Below are 24765 nucleotides of genomic sequence, written 5' to 3' on the forward strand. Positions count from 1 at the left end.
ACAGCAATCCCTCACAGCTCTCAGCTCTTGAAACAAATTGTTGTGGTGAGGTCCGATTCAGCCACATCAGGCAGGCCTGCAGCACGTCCAAAGGCCCATCGAGGAGGACCGTGCCGCCACGCAGCAACAGGGCTAACGTAAAAAGATGGAGGAAACGGGCATCAGATGAGATAGGTATGACCACTGTACATAGCCAGGGGATTATAACGACGACAAACTTAAGTGGTGGGGCATGATACGAGAGCGATGTCAGAAGACGACAACGATAATCATATACTACTGCCATCAAAAGCGCCAATGAATCACTTGAGAAGAGGGTGGCGCATATGACAATGATAGCAATGGATCACTTGTAACAAAATGGAAAAGGGTATCATTCGAATGGTCGTTAAAGAAATTTTTTGCAGCACGACAAAACTGTCATTCTGGTGCTGGAAGATAACTCGAAAAGCTTTTGTTTCCCACCAGAATCCCAGTCCGCAGCCAACGCCAGATGTAAAGTGACAATCAATGCACTTAGATCTTGATGGCGTTGTCAAGGGCCTTCTGCTTCTTCTGCTGCTTGGCAACAGCCTTGGCACCCATGATACCACCACCCCAGTGGCGCTTGGACTCCTCAGTCTTGGCCATGTAACCCTCCTTGACGGCAGAGACGAGCTTGGAAAGCTCGGAGCTGTCCTCAGAGCGGACCTCGGTGAAGGCGAGGACGGCAGCGGTCTTCTTGTGGACGACCGTTCCGAGGCGGGCCTTGCCCTTGACGATGGCGTATGGGACACCCATCTTCTTGCAGAGAGCGGGAAGGAAGACAACGAGCTCAATGGGGTCAACATCGTTGGGGATGAGAACGAGGGAAGCCTTCTTGTTCTCAATGAGGCCAACAACGTGGTTGAGACCGTACTTGACGGTGTAGGGCTTCTTGGAAACATCCTCCTTCTTCTTGCCCTCGGAGACGGCGGTGGCCTCCTTGGTCAGGCGCTCCTTCTTCTCGGCCTTGGTCTCAGGGCGGTACTTGTTGAGGAGCTTGAAAGCCTGGGCGGCGGTGTTGCGGTCCAGAACCTGGGAGAACTGGGCGATGGCTGGGGGAACCTTCAGGCGCATGTTGAGGATCTTGCGCTGACGCTGAAGGCGGACATACTCGGGCCAGCGCACCATGCGCGAGAGGTTGCGACGGGGCTGGATGTCCTGACCGATACCGAAGTTGCGGGGACGTCTCTCGATGAGAGGGTTCTGGAGGCCATGTCAGCACACAGGGTGTCGGGTGGTTAGAGAAAGGATACTGTCAAACTCACCTTGGCATTCTTCTTGGAGACACCGGCCTTGCCCTGGGGGAAGGGGGCGGCGGCAACTTTCTTTCCAGACTTAGGAGGCTATCATTGAGAAAGCAAATCAGCATAATGCTCATTGCTTAGACTCTAAAGGGCTGCGCTGACGAGTATTTCTACTCCAGTCACAAGCCCAAGCCATTGGTCATTGCCGTCTTCCATGTTTCAGGAAGAATCGACTACAATAGATGTTGATGTCGAACATCATCTTGAGTTGCTGCGCTCGCAGGCAAGCGAGATTTGCAAGGCGCATCGGCGCATTGCACTGCAGAGACGACAGCGCTTCAAGGTCCGAGAATGTGATGCGAGCTTACCATTTTGAATGATTGTCGAACTGGACGGTGGTTGACTGGTTCTGTCGCGGCTGGAGAAGGAAAGAAGTTCGCAATGTCGAAGCAGAAGAAAAAGCTCGTGTGCGTTGCGCTTGGACCAACAAAGTTCTCGGCAAATCCGACCAATCAATCATCCCTTCCTGTTTGGGTAACCATCACTTTTGCTCAGTCACTTTGCACACCACTTTTTGCTTCTTTCATCCTAGTCGCAGGTTCTGAACTTACAGGAGTACCAAATACTTTCTACCAGTCTAAGAAGCCAGACCATGATTATACTTGATAGAGCGAACGCCAAGCAATGCTACTGGGCAGAGCAATCACTCTTCTGCTAACATCACACCTTTCGAGTATACAGGAGCATCAAGATTCTGTGCTCTCATCTACAAGCAAGCGACTCTCCTCCTGACATCCATAACAAGACGTTTAGCATGCCTCATGACTTCTAGCAATGGTTTTGTTCTTGGCAGCTTGAGGCGGGAAACCAACGGCAAAATGTCAGGAAGGCAGGCGGGAAAGGCTGGCCCAACCCTCCTGAACCGTGATTTGCCGAGCTGCTTACTATCTAGATATGCCGTACCTGCTGTGCATTCATCTAACATCGTGTAACCAGATAGCGCAAGACACTCTGGACACTCAAGAATAAACAAAAAACTATCAGCCCACAAGCAAGCATCAACACCACTGACAGCATTCTTGCCGAACACTCGTAACTGCTCATATTTGGTGTTGTCATCGCATCATCGACATCGTACCTCTTCTTTGTAGCTCTGCTTCCATCTGGTCGGAAACTGCTATCACTACTCGACACCATCGAGATGCCTGTCACCGTACTCTCAGATCACGATGTGCAAAGAGTACTGCATTCTCTTACCAGCGAGGATATCGACGACATCCAGCAATCTCTTGCCGATGCTTTGCATCAATATTCCACAGCTGGCGAGGAAGATGGCTGCTGTTCAGCCTATCAACCTCAAAGAATACACATGGACCGAACTGATGGAGCGACAAGCTTGTTCATGCCGGCATCTAGCAGCTCCGGCATGGGTGTCAAAGTCATCACTCTAGATTCAGTCAAGAAGCCCGAAACTACTCCAGATCTCAAACGCCTTTCGATCGGATCAACAAAGTCGACACAAACGAGTTCCACGAGCGGCTCCAAGTCTCGGCCTACTTCCATGTCTGGATCGACACTTGCTCCATCCATATCTCAGGAGTCCAAGCCACCTACAGCGCCCCGCGGCTCATTGACTCTCTTCGACCGTCAAGGTAATCCTAGTGCCTTGATCAATGCTGAGGAGCTTACAGCCTTCCGCACTGCTTTGACCAGCTGTATGCTTCTCAAGAGAAGACACAAGGTGCATGACTTGACTGTCTTCGGTGCAGGAAAGCAAGCGTACTGGCACGTTCGCCTAGCTCTACTCCTCCGTGGCTCGGAAATTCATCATGTCAACATCATCAACCGCTCGTTTGACAGAGCACGGGAGATGTTGATGAAGTTGTACAACCCGTTCCCTGATGACCCAGACTTCGAGAATCCACTAGGCCACAAGTTCGGTAGCAAGACGAAGACGAGCATCCTCACCACCGGTCATGCCGAGTATACTCGTTTGCTGAAGGAGTATGTTCGCAGTGCCAATATCATCTTTTGCACGACTCCAAGCACGCAGCCACTGTTCCCGCCTCACTATCTACTAAACCCTGAGGGCCGTAAGAAGGGTCGCTACATAGCTCTCATCGGTTCATACAAGCCACACATGATTGAGCTGCATCCAGATATCATCAAGAGCGCTGTAGCACCTCACCACGAACATCGCCACTTCCACAAGCATCAGAAGGAGGGTGGAGCAATCATTGTCGACAGTGTCGAGGCATGTCTACAGGAAGCCGGCGAGCTCATCCAAGCAAATGTGCAGCCCGACCAAGTGGTCGAGATTGGTGAATTGGTAATGCTGAGGCGTGAGGCCGAAAAGGCCGCTGCCGATGCAGCAAGGAAGGGAGATGTCGATAACAAGGGCGATGGCATCCAAGTTTCTGACGATTCGGGCTTGAGGGAATGGCTTTGCAAGGGTAATGTCATTGCAAAGATTGTTGGACTGGGTCTCATGGATGTGGTTGTTGGCAATGAAGTAGTGAGAATCGCTCGCGAGCGTGACATTGGCACTCACATCGCAGAGTTCTAGGTACACATTATGAGATCACTACTTTTACCATTCCAAACGTATCCATCGAAGACACTCTCAGGCGTGTGTGCTGACCACTGTATCGTCGAGATGTACTACCAGAGACATAGCCTCCTCTCTAGTCGATTTCCTAGAGGAAAGACAAGAAACAACAAACAAATCCAAATTCGCTTCCTCCCAGAATCGAACCCCTGCACTCTAACTCTAGATATCATATAGATGTAAAGTTGAGCCAGTAGTATCGAGCGAGTTCTCTGGCGCACTGGGAAAGTCGAGCTCGTGTCTCCTGCTCCCTGCGCCAGCTCTCCTGGTCGATTCCCGCCTGAGGTCCCAGTAATCCTCACCCGACACAAATTATGAAGAAAGGAATGTCAGTAATTTCTCTTCCCCTCTTAGCACTCGGCAGCTAGGAGGGTTTCTGTTTGCTACTTTTTGGTGACCAAAGTGATGGATGGCATATATGGTGTATGAAGAGATGGTCTAAATTTTGTACATGATGGGATATTTAGCTAAAGCGTGAGACTATCGCTCGTTTTGTCCTTGAATCTATAAACCAGACTGCGTAGGCACCCCATTCGTGATACCTCCGTACGGCACAGCAGGATAATCGCCATTGCAACTCCAATTATACTGTGAGATCTCGAAACTCTTGCTTTGCACGGCGAGGAAAGTGTCGAGTTCGCACCAACCATCGTCACGCTCTGGACATTCGGGGAAGCTGCGATGCAGAGGGATGGTACGCTGGTTGAGGATGAAGTGAATGTATTTGGTCGCTTTGCCTATGGTGTTGTCAGTGCATGGTCACTTACGGGCTGATGGACATGACTTACCCTCTTCGTAGAGGTCCTCGTTCTTACGCGAGGCCTTGACTGGAGAAGGAGCATTAACGATCTCGATATCGAGGCGGGCAGCAAATGGTTCCTACTTCTGTTAGCATCGGCTTGCAAATGATAGTTGGCATTCGTGCTTACCAAATGCGAAACTACCAACTCGTGAGGAATAATGCGATCAGAAGGCAAGAACTGAGCAAACTGAGTAAAGCCAAAAGCAGTCAAGATACTCATGATGTTAGTATCATGTGAGAAGTCAAAGTTGAGGCTTTGGTCAAGAGGGAACGTCTCTGTGTTGCTATCCAAGGTAACGTTGATCTGTGCAATTGGAGAATTGATCGTGTGATGCTGGAGACGAGCCAAGATCTCTTGCACATATCCGATACCGATAGCACGACCAGTTGGCGATTGGAAGCCATTGCCTCCAGCGAATTGGATATCGATACTGTACTCGTATCCTTCCCACTCCTCATATGTGAAGAGACCACAGAATTGAGAGAATCCATAGGCCACTGTTTCGTATGCACACAGAGATTGTGCATTATACGAGTCCTCGACTGTCCAGTTGAAGCCTGGTGCAAACTTCTGAAGACGTGCGGTAGCATCGGCAAGATACTTGGTATACCACTCGACTGTAGCGTTATTACCACCAGCGCTGCGGAAGTTGTTGCTATTATCGCAGTTGTAGTAGCCGGCCAATGAGGTGTTCCAAACGCCATTGGGCTCCTCGATGGCAAGCACCAGTGTAGCATTAGTAGGCCACTCGAGTCCAAAGAAACCAGCTAGGAAGTACTCTGCAGACTTGGTCATGCGATCTTGAGTCGTACTTCTGGCAATGATCTTGGAGCCGTTGTTGGGATAAAGATGGCCATACTGGTAGTAGTGAAGAGTACCCGAGTTGAAGAGCTCCTGCTTGCCGATGGGAACCAGGATCTCAGCACCCAACTGATAGCTCCAGTCGCTGAGGAAAGAGAGCTCGCCAGTGTACTTCGCATCTCCAGTCTTGTTCTCGTGCTTTAGACCGAACTTGTTAGCGCCGGACCCTGTCGTAGGATATCTAGACCCATGACGTGACAGCATGTTCAGTTGGACAATCTCGGCTCCAGGAGGTAGCGAGTATTCGTCTACGCCGAACCCAACAGGATTGGGGAAGTAAGGCGAAAGTTGACCCATACGTTGGAAAATATTGGAGCCATTGCTGCCAGCGATAGGGACCTGTGTCTCCAAAGGACTACTCGGGACGTAAGATGTGCCCACAAAGGGAGCAGGATTGGTTTGTGCTAAGAAAGGAGCGATGCCAGTCGGAGTTGGGCCTTTGATACATCAGCATTGATTGAGAAGTACTTTATGGACAGCTACCCACCTGCAAACAGCTCTGGCTTCGTCTGGTAATACTGCGGAATGCCCGAAGAAGTCCTCGAAGAAGAGACACCAGCTCCACCAGCACATCCGATGACAGTGCCAAAAGCGAAGGATTTGTATAGCATAACGAAGAATGTAACAGCACCGATGAATAGGAGTATTTGAAGACCAAATAGGGAGCGTTTTGTCATGCGCTGCTTCTGTGAGGCGAGAGGCAATGACAGAGGCTCTTCACCCTCTGGGGCGTCTGCAACTCTTGTATACATGCCACTCTTCCCCATTACCTACTCTCAGTCCAATACCAAGGGTTAGATCGTCGCTTCTCCTCTCGCGATGACGGTGAAGGAGCATTCGAGGTTGAGGAGATTGAGGGGAACTGCCGACGCCGCCAGTCACAGCCATCCCTGAGCTGCAACGCTTCGACATTCCTTTACTGGTCAAGGCGTAAGTCGACGAGCATGCAATAACTTTTTCCCCTCAGTTGTCGACGGTATGTCAGCATGGGGGCACTGTGTAACCTTCTACCGAGGATGATAAACTCATAAACTTTGCCGACTGGAATAAGCTAAGGCACAATGAGATGAAGCATATCGTCGTAGTTTCTAGCATAATGGTGAAAGCTACTTATCACAAAATGTATACTAAACGCATCTAGTGCCAGTATCTGATACTAATTCCCTTGCAGCCTTCCCAGCCCTGGTCCAAGGCCTCGACGACATCCTCTGGGAGAGGACCCTTCTCCATATCCTTCAAGTTTGATTCGATGTGATGGGGAGATGAGGCACCAATGATGATGGCGTCACCATTTTCACGCTTCAGCTGACTGTGGTTCTGCATCCAGCGCAATGCACACTCGGCCTCAGTAAGACCATGCTTCTTCGCAACGGGGCGCAGCAGGTCGAGAGCATTAAAGTATTCCTCTCTCCAGTAGCGACCGCGGTACATCTTGCCCTGCCACTTGTTGGGATCGAAGCGCGAACCGCTCTCGATGTCGTTCTCCGCATCCTCTCTCTTGTATCTGCCTGTGAGGTAGCCACCGGCCAAAGGGTTGTAGTTGTAGAAGGCGATGCCATAGTTACGAAGGCAAGGGAAGAGCTCGGGCTCGACCGAGCGATGCAGAGCATTGTATACGCCCTGGTAGACGCTCGGCTGGATCCAATCGTTCTTGCGGCACAGCTCACAGATTTGAGCCACCTCCCATGCCATGTAGTTTGATATTCCAAGTCTCTTGAAGTGGCCCTCCTTGTACAGATCGTTTACGGCTTTCATGGTCTCTTCGTACGGAGTTGTTCTGTCGGGCTGAAGGTGTCCATTAGCTGTGAGGTTGTGGGCGAATGACATGCTGAGCTTACGCCGTGGAGGTACCACATATCGATCTTGTCCGTCTTGAGCTCCTTCAAAGAGGTCATGAGGTTCTCGCGAAGATCCTCGGCAGTGTGTCTTAGGTTGTTGTTCCATGACGAGGGGATGGACTTTCCGGCGGTAGGATAGTACTTGGTCTCCATCACGATTCCTCTCTTCTGCCACTCGAGATCGCCGAGCATGGTTTCCGTAGTACCGTCACAGTAAGCTCGGGCTGTATCGAGTTCGTTATGACCATGCGCCTGGAAGATGTCGAGGATCTTTCCAGCAGTCTCGAGGTCGTGGACGCGGGCCTGTTCGGAGCCCTCTTTGCCGAACGTCATGGCTCCGAAAACGACATTGATGTTGGTTTTCTGTGCTGAAGTCATCTTGGCCTCTGGAAGTTTGCTAAACAAGACTCAATGCTCTCTGAAGGCAATCGACGTCTTATATGCTCTTACATCACCGCGGTGCCGGACTTAGCGGCTTTACACGGGCCGGCGATAGGGAGGTTAATCGAGCCTCTCGCTTTGTGCAGTCACTGCAGTGCATGGTACGACGGCTTTGTACGATGCATATTTGTACGGCCCTCGTGAATGCTGTCAGTGTTGAACCAAAAGCACATGTCGCGTCAACAGGAAGAGAGCAACGCGTGAGCTGGTGAGGAGGCTGACGAGAACGATCGCCAGGCCCAAGCTTTCCCCAATGACGTGCATTCGCGATCCAAAAGTTGTCGAGATCCGATCAAGCATTTTCAAAAAAAAACAACAAAATCATAATTGTCGCAATGGACGCTTTCGAGAATTGGTTTAGAAACAATGGCGGCTACTTGCATCCCGCAGTTCACCTTGCGCATGACGAAGACCAGGGCTCCCATTTCAGAGCCACTGCTGTCATTGAGCCTGGTACACATGTTTTGACAGTCCCTCACAGTCTGTCAATGTCCAACTTGAACGCACAAGTTGACGATGATTTCCCTGTCTTCAGAACTCATGCCAAAGAATTCACTGTTGAGGGTCTCAGTTTCTTTTACCTCATGGCACAATGGCTTAACAAGGATAAGTCTTTCTGGAAACCATATCTGGACATACTACCCACCCCCGAACAAGGCTTCGAGACACCTATCTTCTATGATGAGGAAGATCGCAAATGGCTGGAGGGCACAGATTTGCATCCAACACTGCTTGGAAGAGAGGCTGCCTGGAAGAGGTATTGGGAGGATGGTGTACAGGTTATGAAATCTGCCGGTATGGATGTAACAGAATACACATGGTAAGTGCGCATGTGCCAGAAATAGGGGCATGCAACATATTCGCCCTTATAAGTGATAACGCTATGAGATAACAACATCTTGAAGCTGGCAATTATTTCCTCGCGTCACTGTACCTGACTTCAACACAGGGAACTTTTCAGATGGGCTGCTACAGTATACTCATCACGCAGTTTCAATGGCCTGACTGTCACTCCGCGAGGCAGCCAACACTGGACGGCATACAAACATGACTCTAATGGTGGTTCAACGGTACTTCTGAACCACAGCGACTACATTGAAGACTGGAAGAAGTTCTCTGTACTCTTCCCAGCCATCGATATCGGTAATCACAATCCAAATGCTCGTGTGGACTGGACCTACGACCCCGATCGCTTCAGCTTGAACGTTTCTGAGAGAATCGAGCCTGGCTCGCAGGTCTACAATAACTACGGTCCCAAGTCGAGCGAGGAGTTGCTGATGGGCTATGGCTTTTGTGCACCTGGCAATCCATACGATGGTCTTCTTCTCGCTATGAGACCTCCTCCACCGCCATTACAACAAATGCTGAGTATCACTCACCCCGAGTATTTCAAGGACAATGGCGAGTGGAACTCTGAAGCTGCGACTTTCCGTCTGTTGCACGCAAAATTGCAAGAGACGTCCAACGCAAGTACATTCGATCAAGCTTGGGGCTGTGTTCCGGCACCTCTGGCCGAACTCTTCTGCTATGTGGTGCAGTTGGAAAGAGGCGTAGATGTAGCTCCCATCGAGGATGCGGAGGAGCACCTCTATCACGGTGACGGCAAACGTTACCTACCTCGCATCGCTCTCTACATCATCATGTCGCTCATCCCGAAAATTGGCAAGCTTGAAGAGGCCAACGAGAGTCTGCCCTCCGAACCAACAAACCCTCGTCAAGCATCCGTCAAGATCTACAGAGACATGCAATACGAAGTCATCAACACAGTACAAGCGCGTATGGCTGCCTACCTCAAAGACCTACAACCAGAAGAAGTAGTCTCAACAGCCGGCTCAGCAATCTGGACTCTAGAAGACGCCCTCGACCTTCTCGAGATCGAAATTCCAGCTGCCCACAAGTCCTTCATGTCCGGTGTCAAATACGTCACTGGCACCACAAAACTCCGCAAACTACGCGGCTCAGAACATGAAGAATATCTCTGGACCATCCTCCTCTGCTACCTCTACCTCGCGCAATCCTCTCAACCATCCACATCTAGTCCCAGTCTCATCGGCAAATGGATACAATCACTCGTCGATGAATACGGCGAACCCGATATCCAAGCCGGAGAACCAGACGAAGAAACAGATGAAGAAGCAGCAGAATACCTCAATCGTGTCAAGAAGGCTGCCATGTTTTTACCTGGATCGCTATGGACGAATCCAGCTTGGACAGCAGACTTTGTACTCGACTTTGGAATGAGGATATCGAAGAGTCAGGGCACGTATATGGATATTGGAGAGGAAGGTGATGAGGATTTGAGATACGTTGTTTATCTGCATGTTTGAGGTGAATTACATTGAGGTGTGTTGAAGGCTGGCGTAAGGATTGATAGTTGAATTGTGGCTCTCACTAGACACAGTAAACAGTTTTGAAAATCAAAGACAATTCACAAATGTTCTCCTCTGTGTCGCTGGTTTTGGAATGCAATCACTGATCGATTTATAGATCAAGAATATAACATGACATCAACGACGAAGGCAGCCTCTACGACAATGAGAACCTCTCTGGACTGCGTCTAAGACTCTCTAAGTCCATTAGCCAGTAGTACTGGACTCCTTATACCGCCGCACGAGGTCGGGAAAAGTATTGTCATTTGAAGACAGGGTCATGGTAACAAAGGGGTGACCCTGACTATAATCGTCATCCGAAATATCTACATCTCGACCAACATCATGTCACCACTTTCTGCGTCCTACACCAAGATCTCTGCATCATGTATGAAGATACGCAAGGTTAAGAGGGATGAGATGACAGGTATGTAAAATCGATTAGTGTTATACGTGGTATTTCCGTTGCCACTCATTCGCTCGTATTATTATATAAGAACAGCCAAACCTATACGCATAGCCAGAAGCTAATATCGTGATCCCATCTAGCAATAGAGAGGCGCACGATATTGATCTACAGAAAGAATGCGAGAAGTCCACCAGCAGCGACCAAAGAGACAGGAACCATATTGGCAGAAGCAGCGCCAGTTGACGAAGAAGCGGCAGCAGCGCTGTCGGAAGCCGATGAAGCCTCGTCAGAAGTAGAAGTACCAGTGGCAGAAGCAGAAGTGCTAGAGTGAGAACCAGTCTTGGTGCTCGTAGCAGTGCTCGAGGTCGAAGAAGCAGTCTTTGTCTCCTTGGAAACACCAGGACACTCCATGATGCAAGCACGCATGGCATTGAAAGCATCAGAGCCAGGAATCATATCCTTGGGGTAAGAGTTCTGAGCGCAGTTACGTGCACAGTTGTAAGATTCGCAGGGAAGGCTGTTAGCGTCCCAGAGAGGTGCGCCGTTCAGCTTGTTTTCATATTCAGAGTACTTTCCGGTTGCGCCAGTGAGGTTGAAGGCGTTGCTGAAGACATAGCTAGCATCAGTATCCGAGTCTGAAAGATCGCGGGTGGAGATGGAATAGAAGTCGCCGTTGGGTCCAAAGTCAGCGGGAATGGTCAGGTTGACAGCAGTAATGTCGATAGAGGTTGTGTTTTTGAGGTAGCCTGCTGCTGTCAGCCGAGGAAATGTAGAGATGAGCTGTCTCGGAGCTTACACGACTGGCCACCGGCATAGCCAGGAGGGGTGGTATCGAGATAGATGCGATAGTTGCCCGAGGCATCATCATCATCCTTGGGAGTAATGGTCAAGGTGAAAGGAGAATCAGCAGTGATGACATCCGGGACACTAATGGTGTCGATCGCCCTGGCTCCGAGGAACAACGCGCAAGCAGCAAATCCGAGACGTTGGAGAGACATGATTGATATAAAGTAAAGATAGTCTTGTATGAATTTCGTTGCTGGAGAACGAGGGCAAGAATTGAAAAGGCAGCACGAAACGAGCGTGGGCAACAAGAAGAGCGGTTACCAGAGAAAGGTCTTACAGAATCTCCGAAACACAACAGGATACGATGGGAAGAGTCGGGTGCCTGAAAGAAATTATTTTATATGAGTGAATCGAGATCCACCCGCAGGTCTGGATTGAATAATCGTCAGGGAGCCTTGACTGACTCTGCAGACTAACGATCTGCAGGTACATCTGGGGGTGGAGGATCCTGCGACTCCACCGGAAACATGTTGCACAAGCAAGTAGCTCTGATCTTGCTGCTTTAATGGAACCTACTCGGAAGCGATCGCAAATGGCGGCAGCAGAGACAGGGATTGCTGACCGTACTCATCCGTGGCCTGTTGCCATGATATTTCGTAAGCGTATGACCGCCGTACAGACACTTCCGCAGTCGAACGCAGGATTCTTTGTGATGTCCTCGACCATCTCACGGCCCGGTCGCATCTTGGTTCCAGGTTTCGGAAAGTGATGGAGGTGGAAAAGCGCCGGGCGCTTGACATCAAAAACCTTCGGCAAAGGCGCCCGTCATGAAACGGTGCCGGCAGGAGCGACCGACCAGCCGTTCCGTGACGGCATCGCCTCGACAGGCGAGCCACATGAACGCATTTGATCTGGGTTCTACAATTGTAAAACCTGTCAACAAGATTGGTTGCAAGGTTGCTGTCAGTAGCATTGGCATCTGAGAGGTATGATTACATGTGGCGGAAATTGCATATGCTAGAAATTCGCTTCGCTAGCAATCTTCTACTGTACATCCGGATTTGGAGAGTGCATTCACGAGAAGGGCCAATGTGAGATGCTATATTTGTCTGCATCATGCAAAATGCGCCTAAAATTCGCCTGGATCCGACAGGTCTCAAAACATGATGCTTGCATGTCCGCAGACCTCCAGAGCGCACCTTCCAAAACCATTCCGCAAAACCTCACAACTCCTTCCTGACCCTGCTTGTCGTCCGATCACTTCCCAGCCATCCCAACAAGTATGCGATCTTAATCATAAAAGTCACAACAGGAACTCCCATGTACGCTTTCATCTCGGCGCTCCAACTGCTGGGCCCAGAAGCGAGAGGCCCCAAACACCACGCTCCGAAAATCCAGTGGGGAATGTCAGATGCCGCAAGAATCATGACGGTCAACCTGACGGTTCTGATATCGTCGGTCGTCCACATGATGATGGTGAGTAGCAAGCCTACTAGAAGCATCATACTGCCTGCTTGTAGGGCCAAGAAGTGTTCTGTCGCCAATACCGGGTGTGCTGGTGTTGAGAGGTAGGTCGACGCGCTTGTCGCACCGCTGAGCATGAGATTTAGGCTCCCAAAGGTGATCGTGATGGGCTCTATGTAGCGGAAGTAGATCCTTGGGAAGGGTGCCATAGTGCTAGCCATCGTGTAGAGAGCGTTGTGATTATGGCCTTTTGCATTGTGTTGATGGATGATTGAACATGTATGCACAACTCCACGCTATGGACACACGTGATCGACCAACTCACGCCAGGGTGAGTGCTGGCATGAAAGTTTGTTGGAACATGCATGTGTAAGAATGTCTTGGATGTTAGCAGAGGGATACGAAAAATTGATCAGAGCTCTATCTAATTATCTAGTGTTTACTTCTGTGAGCTGCTGATAGATAGAGATCAATCCTGGATCACAAGCCGATTGCTCAGTCGGTTTGACTATTAGAGAGAGGCCAAGACGGGCGTGAGTCGATTTGCCATGGATGAGATCGAGGTATGCTGCGGTAATATCGAAGAAAACGAATCGCTATAGGCGTTGCGACGAGTAGGCGTCAGGGTCGGGTCTTGAAATGAATATATCGATGATGTCGGTCAGAGGCAGCTGGCCAAAGCGGAACGAGTGAGCGTGGCCGTAGCTGGCGTTTTGATGCCTGACGAGGCTGGAAAAGAGCACCGCCCGAACAGTTCTTTCTACCGTCAAGCTCGCATTAGATTGTGCAGTCGTCAGATTAACATGCAAACAGATTGAGTATGACGGCTTGGTCGACGTTTGGCGCAATTTGACTTTGAGGGGGGGGCTGGTCGCTGGTTGCCCTGCCAGGGGCTTGTCACGCAACTCTGTTGACTTGGATGAAACGCTCGTCTACCGCAGACATCTATTAATTGCTGATCCCAGCCACAGTGCGCTCGAGGTCTTTGCACGTCGAGACCTTCTTGCACTTGCACAAGTGTCTGAGTAGTGCTTGTCAATACTTTGTGCCGACTTGCGCCCTTAAGCACAATGGAAGCACTATTGTCCCTCTCCTTCGACAACACGTCTTCCAAGGACATCACAAAGATCCGCAAAGGTCTGCGCCAGATCGAGGGTCTGCTGGCTCAGATCTGCATTCCTCCATCATGCTCGCAACAGAAGCGTAGACCTTCTTCAACCCGTCTGTCTGGCGATACGCTGCTGCCGCCCAGGCAGCTGACTCAGGTGTGCCAGGATCCCGCCTATAGAGAGTTCTTTCGTCTCCAAGAAGGCTTCGAGTGGAATGGTACGTCTGCCTCTATCGTGCGACTCTGAATGAGTGCTGACGCGTTGCTTAGTGGCCTCGCGCCTCATGGCCTGTCTCGAGACGCTGCTGGGAATGCCCAATGGTACGTGTCTCAACATGACATCGACGCCAAAGAGCGCCATTCTGACCTCTACAGCTACCCAGTCCAACGCCATCATCCTCTCAGCCCTCGACATCCTCCAAGGAGTCCTCCTGCTACATCCTCCTTCACGCGCCCTCTTCCGCCGAGAGAGTTACATGGACCTGATCCTCGACCTTCTGGATGCCGCAAATCCACCCGTCGTCCAGTCGCAAGCACTCCTGGTCCTCGTCACTGCACTCCTTGCTACTCCCGAAAGCACTCGAACTTTTGAAAAGATGGACGGTCTCCTGGCAATCGCAAGCCTGTTCAAGTCTCGCAGCACATCCAGAGAGGTCAAGCTGAAGGTAGTCGAGTTCCTCTATTTCTACCTCATGCCTGAAACCCCTTCCGCCAACTCTTCCTCGGCCGCTCCGCAAAGAAAGTCTAGCAAGCGCCTCAACACTACTGAGAATCTCGCCTTCTCCAAATCCACAGACGAAAAGCAACGTCTGCTCGGTCAATATCTGGGCAACGTCAATGAGCTCGTTCAAGATCTGAAGGAAAACGCCCCATTCGCCTTCTAAACTCCAATTCATCTTCTCACCTACTAGCGGCATCTAACGTGTTGGATGCGACCGACTTTTGATTCGATTTTCCTCATGTTTGGTATCCGGATCCCGGGGGGTTGGGTACGGTTACGGCGCACGACAATTGGGCTGTCCTGCATTTACTGCATTTTGAAGCATTGGGCTGGAGTACTAAAGGTTGTTTTTTTGCTTGTTATATGTTTTCACACTGATACCCTAACGTACAGCAATGGCGCAATGAAATGCTGATGTCTTCGGGACAGGAAATGTTCCATCATCTTTTCACAACTTCTCCAACAATGTCTTTGTCTCTCAAGTTGTGAACCATCGAGTACCTTCACTCGCAGCACCCGGTGGTCTGTGCTTCTCGACCGTCTTCGAATTGGTGCTAAGCGCCGACTCTTCTGCAATATGTCTCTGCAGCCTATGGCGCGGGCCCCTAGTGTCTTCCTGGCGCTTTGGGTAACTATGCCTGCCGCCGCGAGTGCACGATGACGATGGTTGGGCGGCTGCTGAAGACATTGGTAGAGCCACAGTACAAGACCTCTCAGCCGCAAGTACTCGTAGTTTCTCGACACCTCTTTTTGTTATTGTCTCTCTTAAGTTTTCTATTCTCCTGATCTCTTCTCCTCTTTTCGTCTATTCGTGTGCCGCTGGTCGGACTCTTTCATTCTAATCATCTTATTATGGGGTTTCACAATAGTAATTGTCCCCAACTCTCTTGAACAGCATCTATTGACGGTATAATCTCTACTATCAGTGCAAAGACTTACGCAGTTCCCGTACTCTCCTCTCCAAACAAGAGAAATTTGACGTCTACCAAAGTACAAACCTCTCCCTGGAAGCAGGCCTACACTCTCGCATCATGGCACCTCGTTATGGACAATCTGATGCCGTCTATCTTCGTGACACAGTTACTTTGCCGGCAAAGCTTCTGTCTGCGATACCTCGGTGTGCTCAGGACTGCGCCATATCAAGAGTCGGCTTGGAGTTCCCATCCTCTGAATGTGGAAAGTCCGATGTATCGGCATGCCTTTGCTCGCATTACAGCACATCTGGTTTCACTCTTGGAGAGTTGGCACTCGGTTGCGTTATTGAGAACTGCTCTTCGACCACTGCTGGAGCCGTAAAATTGCAGGTCTTCAACATCTGTTCAGGTTCTGCCAGTACAGTATCGCCCACACATCCGGTCTTGACTCTGACGCAGCTTGGTGGCGCTTCAACGATATCTCGATCAATTACATCAGCATCGTCTTCACAAATCACACAAACAGCAGTTGCCTCCATCAGACCAGATACTCCCACAGTACCCACCTCAACAACTTTGACCAATGCGTCTACGTCATCTGCGCCAATATCAGCTGCAGAGTCGTTGCACAGTGCTGCTGCAACATCGTCTGAATCTCCCAAAGCTTTGACAACCGGTCAGACTGTCGGAATTTCTGTCGCCTCGATAGCAATTGCTGCTCTCCTATTCGGACTATGCTTCTTCTGCTGTTGCTGCGTAAGGCGCCGAAAGAAGGAAGAGAAGAACAAGAAGGCCGGTAGTCCTACAAGAAAGTGGTTCAAGTCGAGCCACCGTCTCGATTTTCAGGATCAGGCATCTCCCACAGGATCGAGATTTCCTTCCAAGAGTACAACCAGGCCAGCTACATCTTCTCCAAAGGGTCCCGTTCGACCCCCGAGATCCTTTCCAGCAAGTCCAAACAGGTCACCTCGCTCATCTCTAAGCAGCTTCTCCAAGTCACCCGAAGTCATCACACAGCGTCGCTTCAGACCATCATTCCGACCTCAACAGGAATGGTGGCGAGAAACTTCCCGGCCAGATATCCGACAGGTTCCCGATGGTCTCAAGTCTCATAGAGCCAGCATCTCCTCGCTAAATCGTAGTGAGACGAGGTCCCCTAGGCTTCTCACTCCCATCGCAAACATCACAATCAACCTGAAGACAGCGAGTAAACACCTTCGACCCGACAGCGCCGCCACTAGATGGACGATGTTCGAAGAAGACAGCAAATCTCCAATGAACAAAGATGTGCTGCCAGAGCCTCCTGCAATGCCCAAAGCCAGTTTTCCGTCGTCAAATTGCCTGCCTCCAGGACCAAGCTTCACGTATCAATACACAACTTCACCCGAAGACATGACCAGATCTGGCCTTATGCTCCAGATCCAACGCAAGCCTTTGAAATCGAACGAAGCTTCGGTACTAAACGGTATCTCCTTGAACACGGGCATCTCCAGGATGGATCATCTATCCATGCCACCCAGCAGTGCAGCAAGCTATCTCCCTGCCTACTATACCAGCTCCGACAGCCGCACCCCTGTAGCCCCTAAATGGAGTCCCAGCGACCACGAACGATTCAGCCATCCTGGCTTTGCGCCATTACCTTTAATGCCACGTGGTGTTCGCAGCTCATGGGCTTCTGCCACGACATTCGAGTCCGTCGACCCTGATGAGACCACACCGGAGAATGAGGTCGACAAACAACTTTCTCCAGTCTCGTATCCCAAAGTTCCTCGTCCATCCAACCAAGCCATTCCTCGCTCTCCTCCATCCACGACATCGAGCCGCAAGGTCACACTCGCGGCAAAGAGACGCGGTGAGGATCTATCGTTGAATCTGGGTGGTGGATTGATGATCACCAATATCAGAGGAGTACCAGAGTCGCCGCTGCAACACTATGGCAACAGAACTAAAAGAGGCACCAACAACACTCCTCAGATGCAGTTGAAGAGTCCACTTTGGGAGCCTAAGCTCACACCTAGTAGAAGAGGAGATGATCTTTATCTCTCCGTGGAGGTGAGAGGTCATTGACGAACAGTCGTGGGAAAGTTGCTTTCTTAGAATCACATTCCTTTTTTTGTTCTTCCGATTGTCTCTCGTCGAGCGATGGACATAGCAAAGCGAGATACCCTTTTTGTTTGCATAGCGAGGGTGTCTTTTGGGCTTCTATTTACTTTCCTGCAATGCCCCATTCAACACAGTCGCTCTTTGAAGTAAACATGTATTACCACTCTACTCTTATCCAAAGATGCTGTGTCCCTTCTCCAGAGTTCTATTTTCACTTGCTCATCTCCGAGGTGGACGTGATCAGCTGTGAGCTGGGGAGATGAAAGGCTTGCGCAGAGAGACTCTTCAAGCTTCAGAGTCGGTAACCTCTATCTTCTCACATACCGAGCTGTCTCTCCATAGGGTATAGTTTGTCGGCTAATGAGCTGTCAGAATGCGAAAAGCAGTTCAATTCTAGAGCACATCCGTTGAGAGGCTCTTTACGCCAAATATCGAAAGGGTCTGAATGGAGACAGAAAGACAACATAGCCGTATCAGCTGTCGCGCGGCAATCAAGGGTGTTTGGTAAGCGCCGGAAGAATATCATAAGCCGGGCGGAGATGCTCGATCCCACCGGCATCTCCAGGAGCTCCAAGCCATGGAGAGCTTCACCGCCGACACCGCAGTTTTGGCAAAATGGGATGTTTGGGAAAAGATGCACCCTGAGCACCAAGCGTCCTGAAGATAGATTCGGAACAATGTGAAGTGACTCGATTCATCCGTAATGCTGGCCTCGTCCATGTTAACACCGAGAAGCTTAATAAGTGGTGTGTCAATGGAAGCCTGCGGATGAAACGAGAGGAAAGATGGCAGTCCTTCAAAGGCAGGGTGCACAGACATCCCGATTCAACCGGTGATCTCGGTGCTCTGTCGGCCGCTGAGTGGCTCGAGTGCGAGTGTTGCTGGCTCTGCTCCGAAACGTCATGGGTGGGGGCTCAACGTGGGAACAACACTTTTCTCATTCATCCAGATCAACATCCCTCTTTCCTTTCACACATCACATACCTCTGTCATATCATTCAAAATGGGTTACGGAGAAGTAGACCAGACCGCTATTAACACCATCAGACTGCTCGCAGTAAGTCTTCACTTATCAGACAGAGCTACCCCTCCATGGCGCTTCGACTAAATGTGACTGCTCGTTGAGTCGCCACATCTACCTCAAGTCTGCTACCAGAGGGTAGTCATTGATGGACTAGACTGACATGAGATTCTCTTCAGGTCGATGCGACCGCAAAGGCCAACTCCGGTCACCCCGGTGCCCCTATGGGTATGGCCCCTGTCTCGCACGTTCTTTTTAACAAGTTCATGCGTTTCAACCCCAAGAACCCCGACTGGGTCAACAGAGACAGATTCGTTCTCTCGTAAGTCTACCTTGGACAATTGATTGGGCTGGCTGTCGAGTCGTACCTGATACAATGCTTTTCCTCTCATTGTTATCGAGGGAGCCGGCGGGGGAGCTTCTCCACAACCCGCAGCTCGACTTCAAAAGCCGACAGCAAGCCCAAATCGACATTGTTGGAATATAGCTAACGATTGCCTTGCAGTAACGGCCACGGTTGCATGCTCCAGTATGCTCTCCTCCACTTGTTCGGCTACGCCTTGAGCATGGACGACATCAAGGCTTTCAGAGTGAGTCCTGCAGAACATCTTGCATACGAGACATGTTTTCTGACACAATCCAGACCATTGACAGCATCACCCCCGGTCACCCCGAGGCTCACGACACTCCCGGTGTTGAGGTCACCACTGGTCCCCTCGGCCAGGGTTTCGCCAACGCTGTTGGTCTTGCCATGGCTCAGGCCCAGACCGCCGGTACCTTCAACAAGCCCGGCTTTGACCTGATCAACAACTACACCTACTGCTTCTTCGGTGACGGTTGCGCCATGGAGGGTATTGCCTCCGAGGCTGCCTCCACCGCCGGTCACTTGCAGCTCGGTAACCTTATTGCCATCTACGATGACAACCACATTTCCATTGGTGAGAAATCTTCCAAATCCCAACAAATCACACTTGAGCTAACAAGCGACCAGACGGTGACACCAAGTGTGCCTTCACTGAGGATGTCATGAAGCGTTTCGACGCCTACGGCTGGCACTGCGAGTACGTCGAGAAGGGTGACACTGACCTCCAGGGTATCGAGGATGCCATCAAGAGATGCCAGGACGTCAAGGACAAGCCTTCAGTCATCAAGCTTACCACCACCATCGGTTTCGGTTCGCAGCTCCAGGGCACCGGTGGTGTCCACGGTAACCCCCTCAAGGCCGACGACATCAAGCACGTCAAGAAGCAGTTCGGCTTCGACCCCGAGAAGTCCTTCGTCGTTCCCCAGGAGGTTTACGACATGTACCACAAGACTGCCGATGCCGGTGCCGCCGCCGAGCAGGAGTGGAACAAGCTCTTCGAGAAGTACGCTTCCGAGCACAAGGAGGCCCACACCGACCTTGCCCGCCGTCTTACCGGCAAGCTCCCCGAGGGCTGGCAAAAGTCCCTCCCCACCTACAAGCCCACAGACGACGCCATTGCTTCCAGAAAGCTTTCCGAGTCCGTTCTTGAGGCCATCTACGAAGCCGTTCCCGAGCTGGTCTCTGGTTCCGCCGATCTGACTGGCTCCAACAACACCCGCTGGAAGAAGGCCGTCGACTTCCAGCCCCCCAACACCGGTATTGGCCAGTGGAACGGTCGCTACATGCGTTACGGTGTCCGTGAGCACGCCATGGCCGCCATCATGAACGGTCTCGCCGCCTACGGTACCCTCATCCCCGCCGGTGGTACTTTCCTCAACTTCGTCTCATACGCTGCCGGTGCCGTCCGTCTTTCCGCTCTGTCTCACCAGCGCGTTCTCTACATCGCCACTCACGACTCCATCGGTCTTGGTGAGGATGGTCCCACTCACCAGCCTATTGAGACCCTTGCTCACTTCCGCGCTCTCCCCAACATCATGGTCTGGCGCCCTGCTGACGGCAACGAGTGCTCTGCTGCCTACTACGTTGCCCTGACCAGCAAGGAGACTCCCTCTCTCCTCGCCCTGACCCGTCAGAACCTGCCCCAGCTCGAGGGTTCCACCATCGAGAAGGCTTCCAAGGGTGGTTACGTCGCTCTCGAGCAGGAGAAGGCCGATATCACTCTCGTTTCCACCGGTTCCGAGGTCGGCATCTGTCTCGAGGCCGTCAAGACCCTCAAGGACGAGTACAACCTCACCACCCGTGTTGTCTCTATGCCCTGCATGGAGGTCTTCGACGCACAAGACAAGGACTACAGAATGTCCGTCATCCCTGACGGCATCCCCACCATGTCGGTTGAGGTCATGTCCACCATGGGCTGGGAGAAGTACTCTCACGAGCAGTTCGGTCTCAACAGATTCGGTGCTTCGGGTGCCTACAAGGACGTCTACAAGAAGTTCGAATTCACCCCCGAGGGTATCGCCAAGCGTGCTAAGAAGACTGTCGACTTCTACAAGGACGTCAAGCCTCTTCGCTCGCCCATCAACCGTGCCTTCCTCCAGCTCATCTAAGCGGATGATTGCGATGGTTACGGCCGCGTGTTGACATGACTTATTTCTTTAACCTTTAAAATGTACACCCCCTCCTTGATACCGGGGTAATGGATACATAGAATGAAACGGAGAATACGATACCAAATTTTATTTTACTCTTGAGCGCATCTATCTATTCTAATGTGGTGTGATGTGTGGATCGTGAGCCTGAATGTAAGCCTACTTGAGCTGACCACGCTCTCTGACCGTCTTTGCAATTGCATCACCAGTGTCAGTCTTCATGTCCTCGAAACCTCGCGCAACACCTTCTCTATCTTCTGCGCCCATCTCCTGGCTCATCTTGAACTTTCCACCCAGATGAGTGACCTTGATCTCGATACCAATGATGTTCTTCCTCAACAGCTCAATGTATTTCTCAGGCGCATCATCCACCTCCCAAGGCTTCTCGTGCTTCATAATCTCCTTTTCCGCCTTTTGGCTCAGATCCCTAATCTGTTTGTCCAAGAACTCAATCGTGCTGTCTGCTTTTGAATCCGTGTACACAGTCGCAACACCATAGGCTTGTGCGGCAGCATAGTTCCAAGTCGGCACAACCTTTCCACTCTCCGGTTTCGTCTTTGTGTAGAATTTCGGCGTTACGTAACTGTGATGAGGGGCATTGAATAGTACCATCACTTCTTGCTGCAGAGCGAATGGTTTTCCTGGGGAGGCAGAGGCATGTTCGATGAAGACTTTGGCGTGGGGGTTTTGACGGGCTATGTGGCCGCGGAGGATGGGTAGGTCGTCGGTGTCTGGTGAAGGGTTGTCGAGGACCCAGGGGATGTGGGAGGTTTGGATGAAGTGGTGGGAAGGGTCTGTAGAGGGGAGGGCCGTTGTGAGGAGACCGAGGGGGTGGGCAGCTATGAAGGCTTTGAGGGCTGGGATGGAGGGTTCGGCGTGGATGGCGCGGAGGTACATTGTAGTGTATCTTCTAGAAGTGTGGATTGTGTGTCTGTAAAGTTGTGCGCAGTTGCTTGAGCGTGTTCTCGTGGTCTGGCGGTTGGTGTGAAGAGCGTGTGGTCTTATGGGAAGGTAATGTTGTTTCCTGCTGGGTCAATGTAGAAACAGTGAGTCACGACAAAAAGGTTATACACAAGTAGTCATCGCTCTACATGTCGCAGATAGGGCGTGTATAGAGTTGTGCTCGAGACGGGGTCTCTAGCGCATGGACTTGCCTCCAAAGGTTAAAGCAATTGAGAATGAGTAACGGGCATCTGTGAGGGTCCTGTATGGTCGCCGCAACAGCCGCGCTTGCCATGAGTCTGCCCTATCTCAGACTCATCGTCGGAAGTGGGCTCATGATTGTTGCAGCAAGCTGATGTGAAAGTTACGGGATTTCCTACTGTTTGCGATGTGAAAGGAAGGTGCTTTGGAGAAACACATTGCGGGCCGCGACTGACCTCCGCGATTTCGCAAGCGATCGTCATGTGAAGCGGCGTTCTCGTGCACCCCAGCAGCCTCACCAGTAATCATCAAAACTTTGTGACATAATCTTATTTCGTCAGCCTGCACTTTGTGTCACAGTTCGAGTGGTCCCGGACAAGGATGGATGACAATGTACATACGCCACACCTTCCTCCAGAAATCCTACTATCCATATTCCAAACCATAGAAGGTCACCATACATGTCTCCGGTCTGCAGCTCTGGTAAGCAAGGAATGGTTCGACCCGGCTACTGATGTGCTCTGGCGAGATCCTCCTCCGGCAGCATTGGCATCGCTTCCTGCTCGCCGTCGACAGTTTTACGCAACAAAAATCACCGAACTGTATTTCAGAAGTGTGGATGAGAGCAAATATCACTCTCAGTACAAGAACCTCAAGTTTCCGAGACTAAAGTGCATCGGTTTGGACGTCGTACGCTTACGAAAGAATCAAAAGCTGCACCTCGGACACTACATACAACCTCGTCTAGAGTCCTTTTCATATTGGGGTGGCCATCCTTGTGAAGATGCTCTTGAAAGGTTGGAGACTGAATGTCCTCGGTTGCACGATTTGCATCTTGTAGAACCTCTCGAGCTGGAACTCGACGTGGAAAAGCTAAACAAGTTTTTGCGCAATCGAACATCGTTGCGGAACATCGAGTTTGGCAGAGGTTGGACGTATTCGCTACAGAACGAAGTGCTTGCTCAGGTCTCGACTATTGATCACCTTGAACGGCTCGATATCGTGCCTTTCCTCAGACCAGCAATGGTACAAGAAGTCTTCTCTGACCCGTCGAACAAGTTTAAGAACCTACGCATCCTCCATCTCCGACTGCCGTCTGTATCAGTCGCTTTGTTAGCAGCCGCTGCTGATTCTGTCGATACATTGTTCCTCGAAGCTGGAGACTCCGAGAATGATGTGCTTCAAGCTCTCGAGCCCATGACACATCTGCGTCACCTCGAGATCGAGTATCATAACCTACACAGAGGCGTGGACTTCTCAGAAGAGAGTATGAAGTCACTCGGAACATTCCAAGACCTCGAGATCTTACTGATCCGTACTTGGACAAGAGGGCGTGCCTACTTCAACAACATCAATGCTGCATGGTTGGGCGATGAACAGTTCGACAGTTTGATGTCGAGTCTGCCAAAACTCAAGAGCCTTGCTTTCCAGGTCGAGTGCAGCATCACACTCAAGGCCATCACCTCATTGAGCAAGACACATCCTGAGATCTATTGCTGTGATTTGTATGGCGTCTTTGACCTCGATGACTGGGCAATACCCACAGAACCAATATTTCCCCAGTTGAGAAGGTTCGCGATCGATGCACCAAACTTGCGGGGCCGTACAAGGTAACTACAACTGAGATGAAGCAAACGCGCATGCTGACATGTCTACAGAGCTTCAACCACCTCACTTCCCGCAAAGGTGGACCGTATCATTGATATCATCCTACGACAACTACCCATGCTTGAACAGCTAGGCTTCCATGACTTTGAAAGAAACGTGGTCGCCGACCAAGTGCTTGAAAAGTATGCTGTACGCATAGATGGCGCCTTCAATGAGAAACAAGCCACCACACATCGACCGTGGTCTTGGATGGTCAAGAATCCCAGAGTCGTATGTTCATCCAATATCCAAACAGAAAACTGGGATGAGCTCCTGCTGACAACGTTTTCCAACAGAAATCGCGAAAGAGCGTGGATCATGCAAACGATATGGAGTTGATCAGGCGCAATGGTCTGTCACACGTCTTTGACATGTATGACCTAGGACGCGACGGCGATTGAGGCAGCCGCGTCGAGGCCTCTGTTCTCAGTACATCTGAAGCCGAGGAGAGCGCAGGTTTCAGATGCCACAACATGAAATATTTGCGGCAGAATCAGAGCTGCAAAAACATGAGCTCTGAGATTACAAGCTCAGCATTTGCACATCTTGCCATGGGCACATTTGTAAGAAGTGGCCACGCCGTACCCCTCGAAGTCGACTCGCTCAACGAGACACATATGTCGGCAATGCAAACCTCTCGAATATACTGCAAAGGAGAGGAGGACGCGGCATGACCGTCACACGGGCATTCGTTTTGTTATATAAACATCGGATGGAGTACTGTGAAACTCGGACCTACAGAAGCGG

The 24765-nt window shown here is 50.9% G+C and overlaps 12 protein-coding genes across 12 annotated transcripts; 6 read left to right on the plus strand and 6 right to left on the minus strand.

Moving 5' to 3' along the window:
* Positions 1-516: 516 nt before the first annotated feature.
* AUEXF2481DRAFT_30480 (uncharacterized protein) lies at positions 517-1639 on the minus strand (the record flags this gene model as incomplete). Its single annotated transcript, XM_013487395.1, has 3 exons — positions 517-1227; positions 1290-1367; positions 1637-1639. The coding sequence occupies 3 exons, from the start codon at positions 1637-1639 to the stop codon at positions 517-519; spliced, it is 792 nt and encodes a 263-aa protein (XP_013342849.1).
* Positions 1640-2224: 585 nt separating this feature from the next.
* On the plus strand, positions 2225-4009 carry AUEXF2481DRAFT_41094 (uncharacterized protein). The gene has a single exon (XM_013487447.1). It carries the CDS (start codon positions 2470-2472, stop codon positions 3832-3834), a length of 1365 nt encoding a protein of 454 aa, XP_013342901.1. The 5' UTR covers positions 2225-2469; the 3' UTR covers positions 3835-4009.
* Positions 4010-4271: 262 nt separating this feature from the next.
* On the minus strand, positions 4272-6380 carry AUEXF2481DRAFT_109143 (uncharacterized protein). Its single transcript, XM_013487581.1, has 4 exons — positions 6028-6380; positions 4806-5977; positions 4665-4755; positions 4272-4613 (listed from the first exon to the last, which is right to left on the minus strand). The coding sequence occupies exons 1-4, from the start codon at positions 6305-6307 to the stop codon at positions 4381-4383; spliced, it is 1776 nt and encodes a 591-aa protein (XP_013343035.1). The 5' UTR covers positions 6308-6380; the 3' UTR covers positions 4272-4380.
* Positions 6381-6611: 231 nt separating this feature from the next.
* AUEXF2481DRAFT_41096 (uncharacterized protein) lies at positions 6612-7975 on the minus strand. Its single transcript, XM_013487448.1, has 2 exons — positions 7379-7975; positions 6612-7325 (listed from the first exon to the last, which is right to left on the minus strand). Exons 1-2 carry the CDS (start codon positions 7754-7756, stop codon positions 6678-6680), a joined length of 1026 nt encoding a protein of 341 aa, XP_013342902.1. The 5' UTR covers positions 7757-7975; the 3' UTR covers positions 6612-6677.
* Positions 7976-8154: 179 nt separating this feature from the next.
* AUEXF2481DRAFT_5995 (uncharacterized protein) lies at positions 8155-10146 on the plus strand (the record flags this gene model as incomplete). The annotated part of the gene is made up of 2 exons (XM_013487343.1): positions 8155-8639; positions 8769-10146. The coding sequence occupies 2 exons, from the start codon at positions 8155-8157 to the stop codon at positions 10144-10146; spliced, it is 1863 nt and encodes a 620-aa protein (XP_013342797.1).
* Positions 10147-10762: 616 nt separating this feature from the next.
* On the minus strand, positions 10763-11595 carry AUEXF2481DRAFT_5996 (uncharacterized protein; the record flags this gene model as incomplete). The annotated part of the gene is made up of 2 exons (XM_013487344.1): positions 10763-11343; positions 11394-11595. The coding sequence occupies 2 exons, from the start codon at positions 11593-11595 to the stop codon at positions 10763-10765; spliced, it is 783 nt and encodes a 260-aa protein (XP_013342798.1).
* A 1011-nt stretch (positions 11596-12606) lies between these two features.
* On the minus strand, positions 12607-13068 carry AUEXF2481DRAFT_30486 (uncharacterized protein; the record flags this gene model as incomplete). Its single annotated transcript, XM_013487396.1, has 1 exon — positions 12607-13068. The coding sequence occupies one exon, from the start codon at positions 13066-13068 to the stop codon at positions 12607-12609; it is 462 nt and encodes a 153-aa protein (XP_013342850.1).
* Positions 13069-13917: 849 nt separating this feature from the next.
* On the plus strand, positions 13918-14839 carry AUEXF2481DRAFT_30487 (uncharacterized protein; the record flags this gene model as incomplete). The annotated part of the gene is made up of 3 exons (XM_013487397.1): positions 13918-14173; positions 14226-14276; positions 14331-14839. The coding sequence occupies 3 exons, from the start codon at positions 13918-13920 to the stop codon at positions 14837-14839; spliced, it is 816 nt and encodes a 271-aa protein (XP_013342851.1).
* Positions 14840-15707: 868 nt separating this feature from the next.
* AUEXF2481DRAFT_5998 (uncharacterized protein) lies at positions 15708-17657 on the plus strand (the record flags this gene model as incomplete). The annotated part of the gene is made up of 1 exon (XM_013487345.1): positions 15708-17657. The coding sequence occupies one exon, from the start codon at positions 15708-15710 to the stop codon at positions 17655-17657; it is 1950 nt and encodes a 649-aa protein (XP_013342799.1).
* Positions 17658-18696: 1039 nt separating this feature from the next.
* Positions 18697-21186, plus strand: AUEXF2481DRAFT_30489 (uncharacterized protein; the record flags this gene model as incomplete). Its single annotated transcript, XM_013487398.1, has 5 exons — positions 18697-18750; positions 18894-19036; positions 19220-19304; positions 19358-19652; positions 19706-21186. The coding sequence occupies 5 exons, from the start codon at positions 18697-18699 to the stop codon at positions 21184-21186; spliced, it is 2058 nt and encodes a 685-aa protein (XP_013342852.1).
* Positions 21187-21387: 201 nt separating this feature from the next.
* AUEXF2481DRAFT_66552 (uncharacterized protein) lies at positions 21388-22125 on the minus strand (the record flags this gene model as incomplete). The annotated part of the gene is made up of 1 exon (XM_013487497.1): positions 21388-22125. One exon carries the CDS (start codon positions 22123-22125, stop codon positions 21388-21390), a length of 738 nt encoding a protein of 245 aa, XP_013342951.1.
* A 627-nt stretch (positions 22126-22752) lies between these two features.
* On the plus strand, positions 22753-24419 carry AUEXF2481DRAFT_6001 (uncharacterized protein; the record flags this gene model as incomplete). The annotated part of the gene is made up of 3 exons (XM_013487346.1): positions 22753-23981; positions 24030-24249; positions 24315-24419. 3 exons carry the CDS (start codon positions 22753-22755, stop codon positions 24417-24419), a joined length of 1554 nt encoding a protein of 517 aa, XP_013342800.1.
* Positions 24420-24765: the final 346 nt, after the last annotated feature.

The sequence above is a fragment of the Aureobasidium subglaciale genome, assembly GCF_000721755.1.
Source record: "Aureobasidium subglaciale EXF-2481 unplaced genomic scaffold scaffold_13, whole genome shotgun sequence".
NCBI classification, from domain to species: domain Eukaryota; kingdom Fungi; phylum Ascomycota; class Dothideomycetes; order Dothideales; family Saccotheciaceae; genus Aureobasidium; species Aureobasidium subglaciale.

Coding starts and splice junctions, on each gene's coding strand:
- AUEXF2481DRAFT_41096 (XM_013487448.1), bottom strand. CDS start 7,756: ATGACTTCAGCACAGAAAACCAACATCAATGTCGTTTTCGGAGCCATG. Junction 7,326..7,378: donor ATATGTGGTACCTCCACGGC/GTAAGCTCAGCA, acceptor GGACACCTTCAG/CCCGACAGAACAACTCCGTA.
- AUEXF2481DRAFT_109143 (XM_013487581.1), bottom strand. CDS start 6,307: ATGGGGAAGAGTGGCATGTATACAAGAGTTGCAGACGCCCCAGAGGGT. Junction 5,978..6,027: donor GAAGCCAGAGCTGTTTGCAG/GTGGGTAGCTGT, acceptor GATGTATCAAAG/GCCCAACTCCGACTGGCATC. Junction 4,614..4,664: donor CGAGGACCTCTACGAAGAGG/GTAAGTCATGTC, acceptor ACAACACCATAG/GCAAAGCGACCAAATACATT.
- AUEXF2481DRAFT_41094 (XM_013487447.1), top strand. CDS start 2,470: ATGCCTGTCACCGTACTCTCAGATCACGATGTGCAAAGAGTACTGCAT.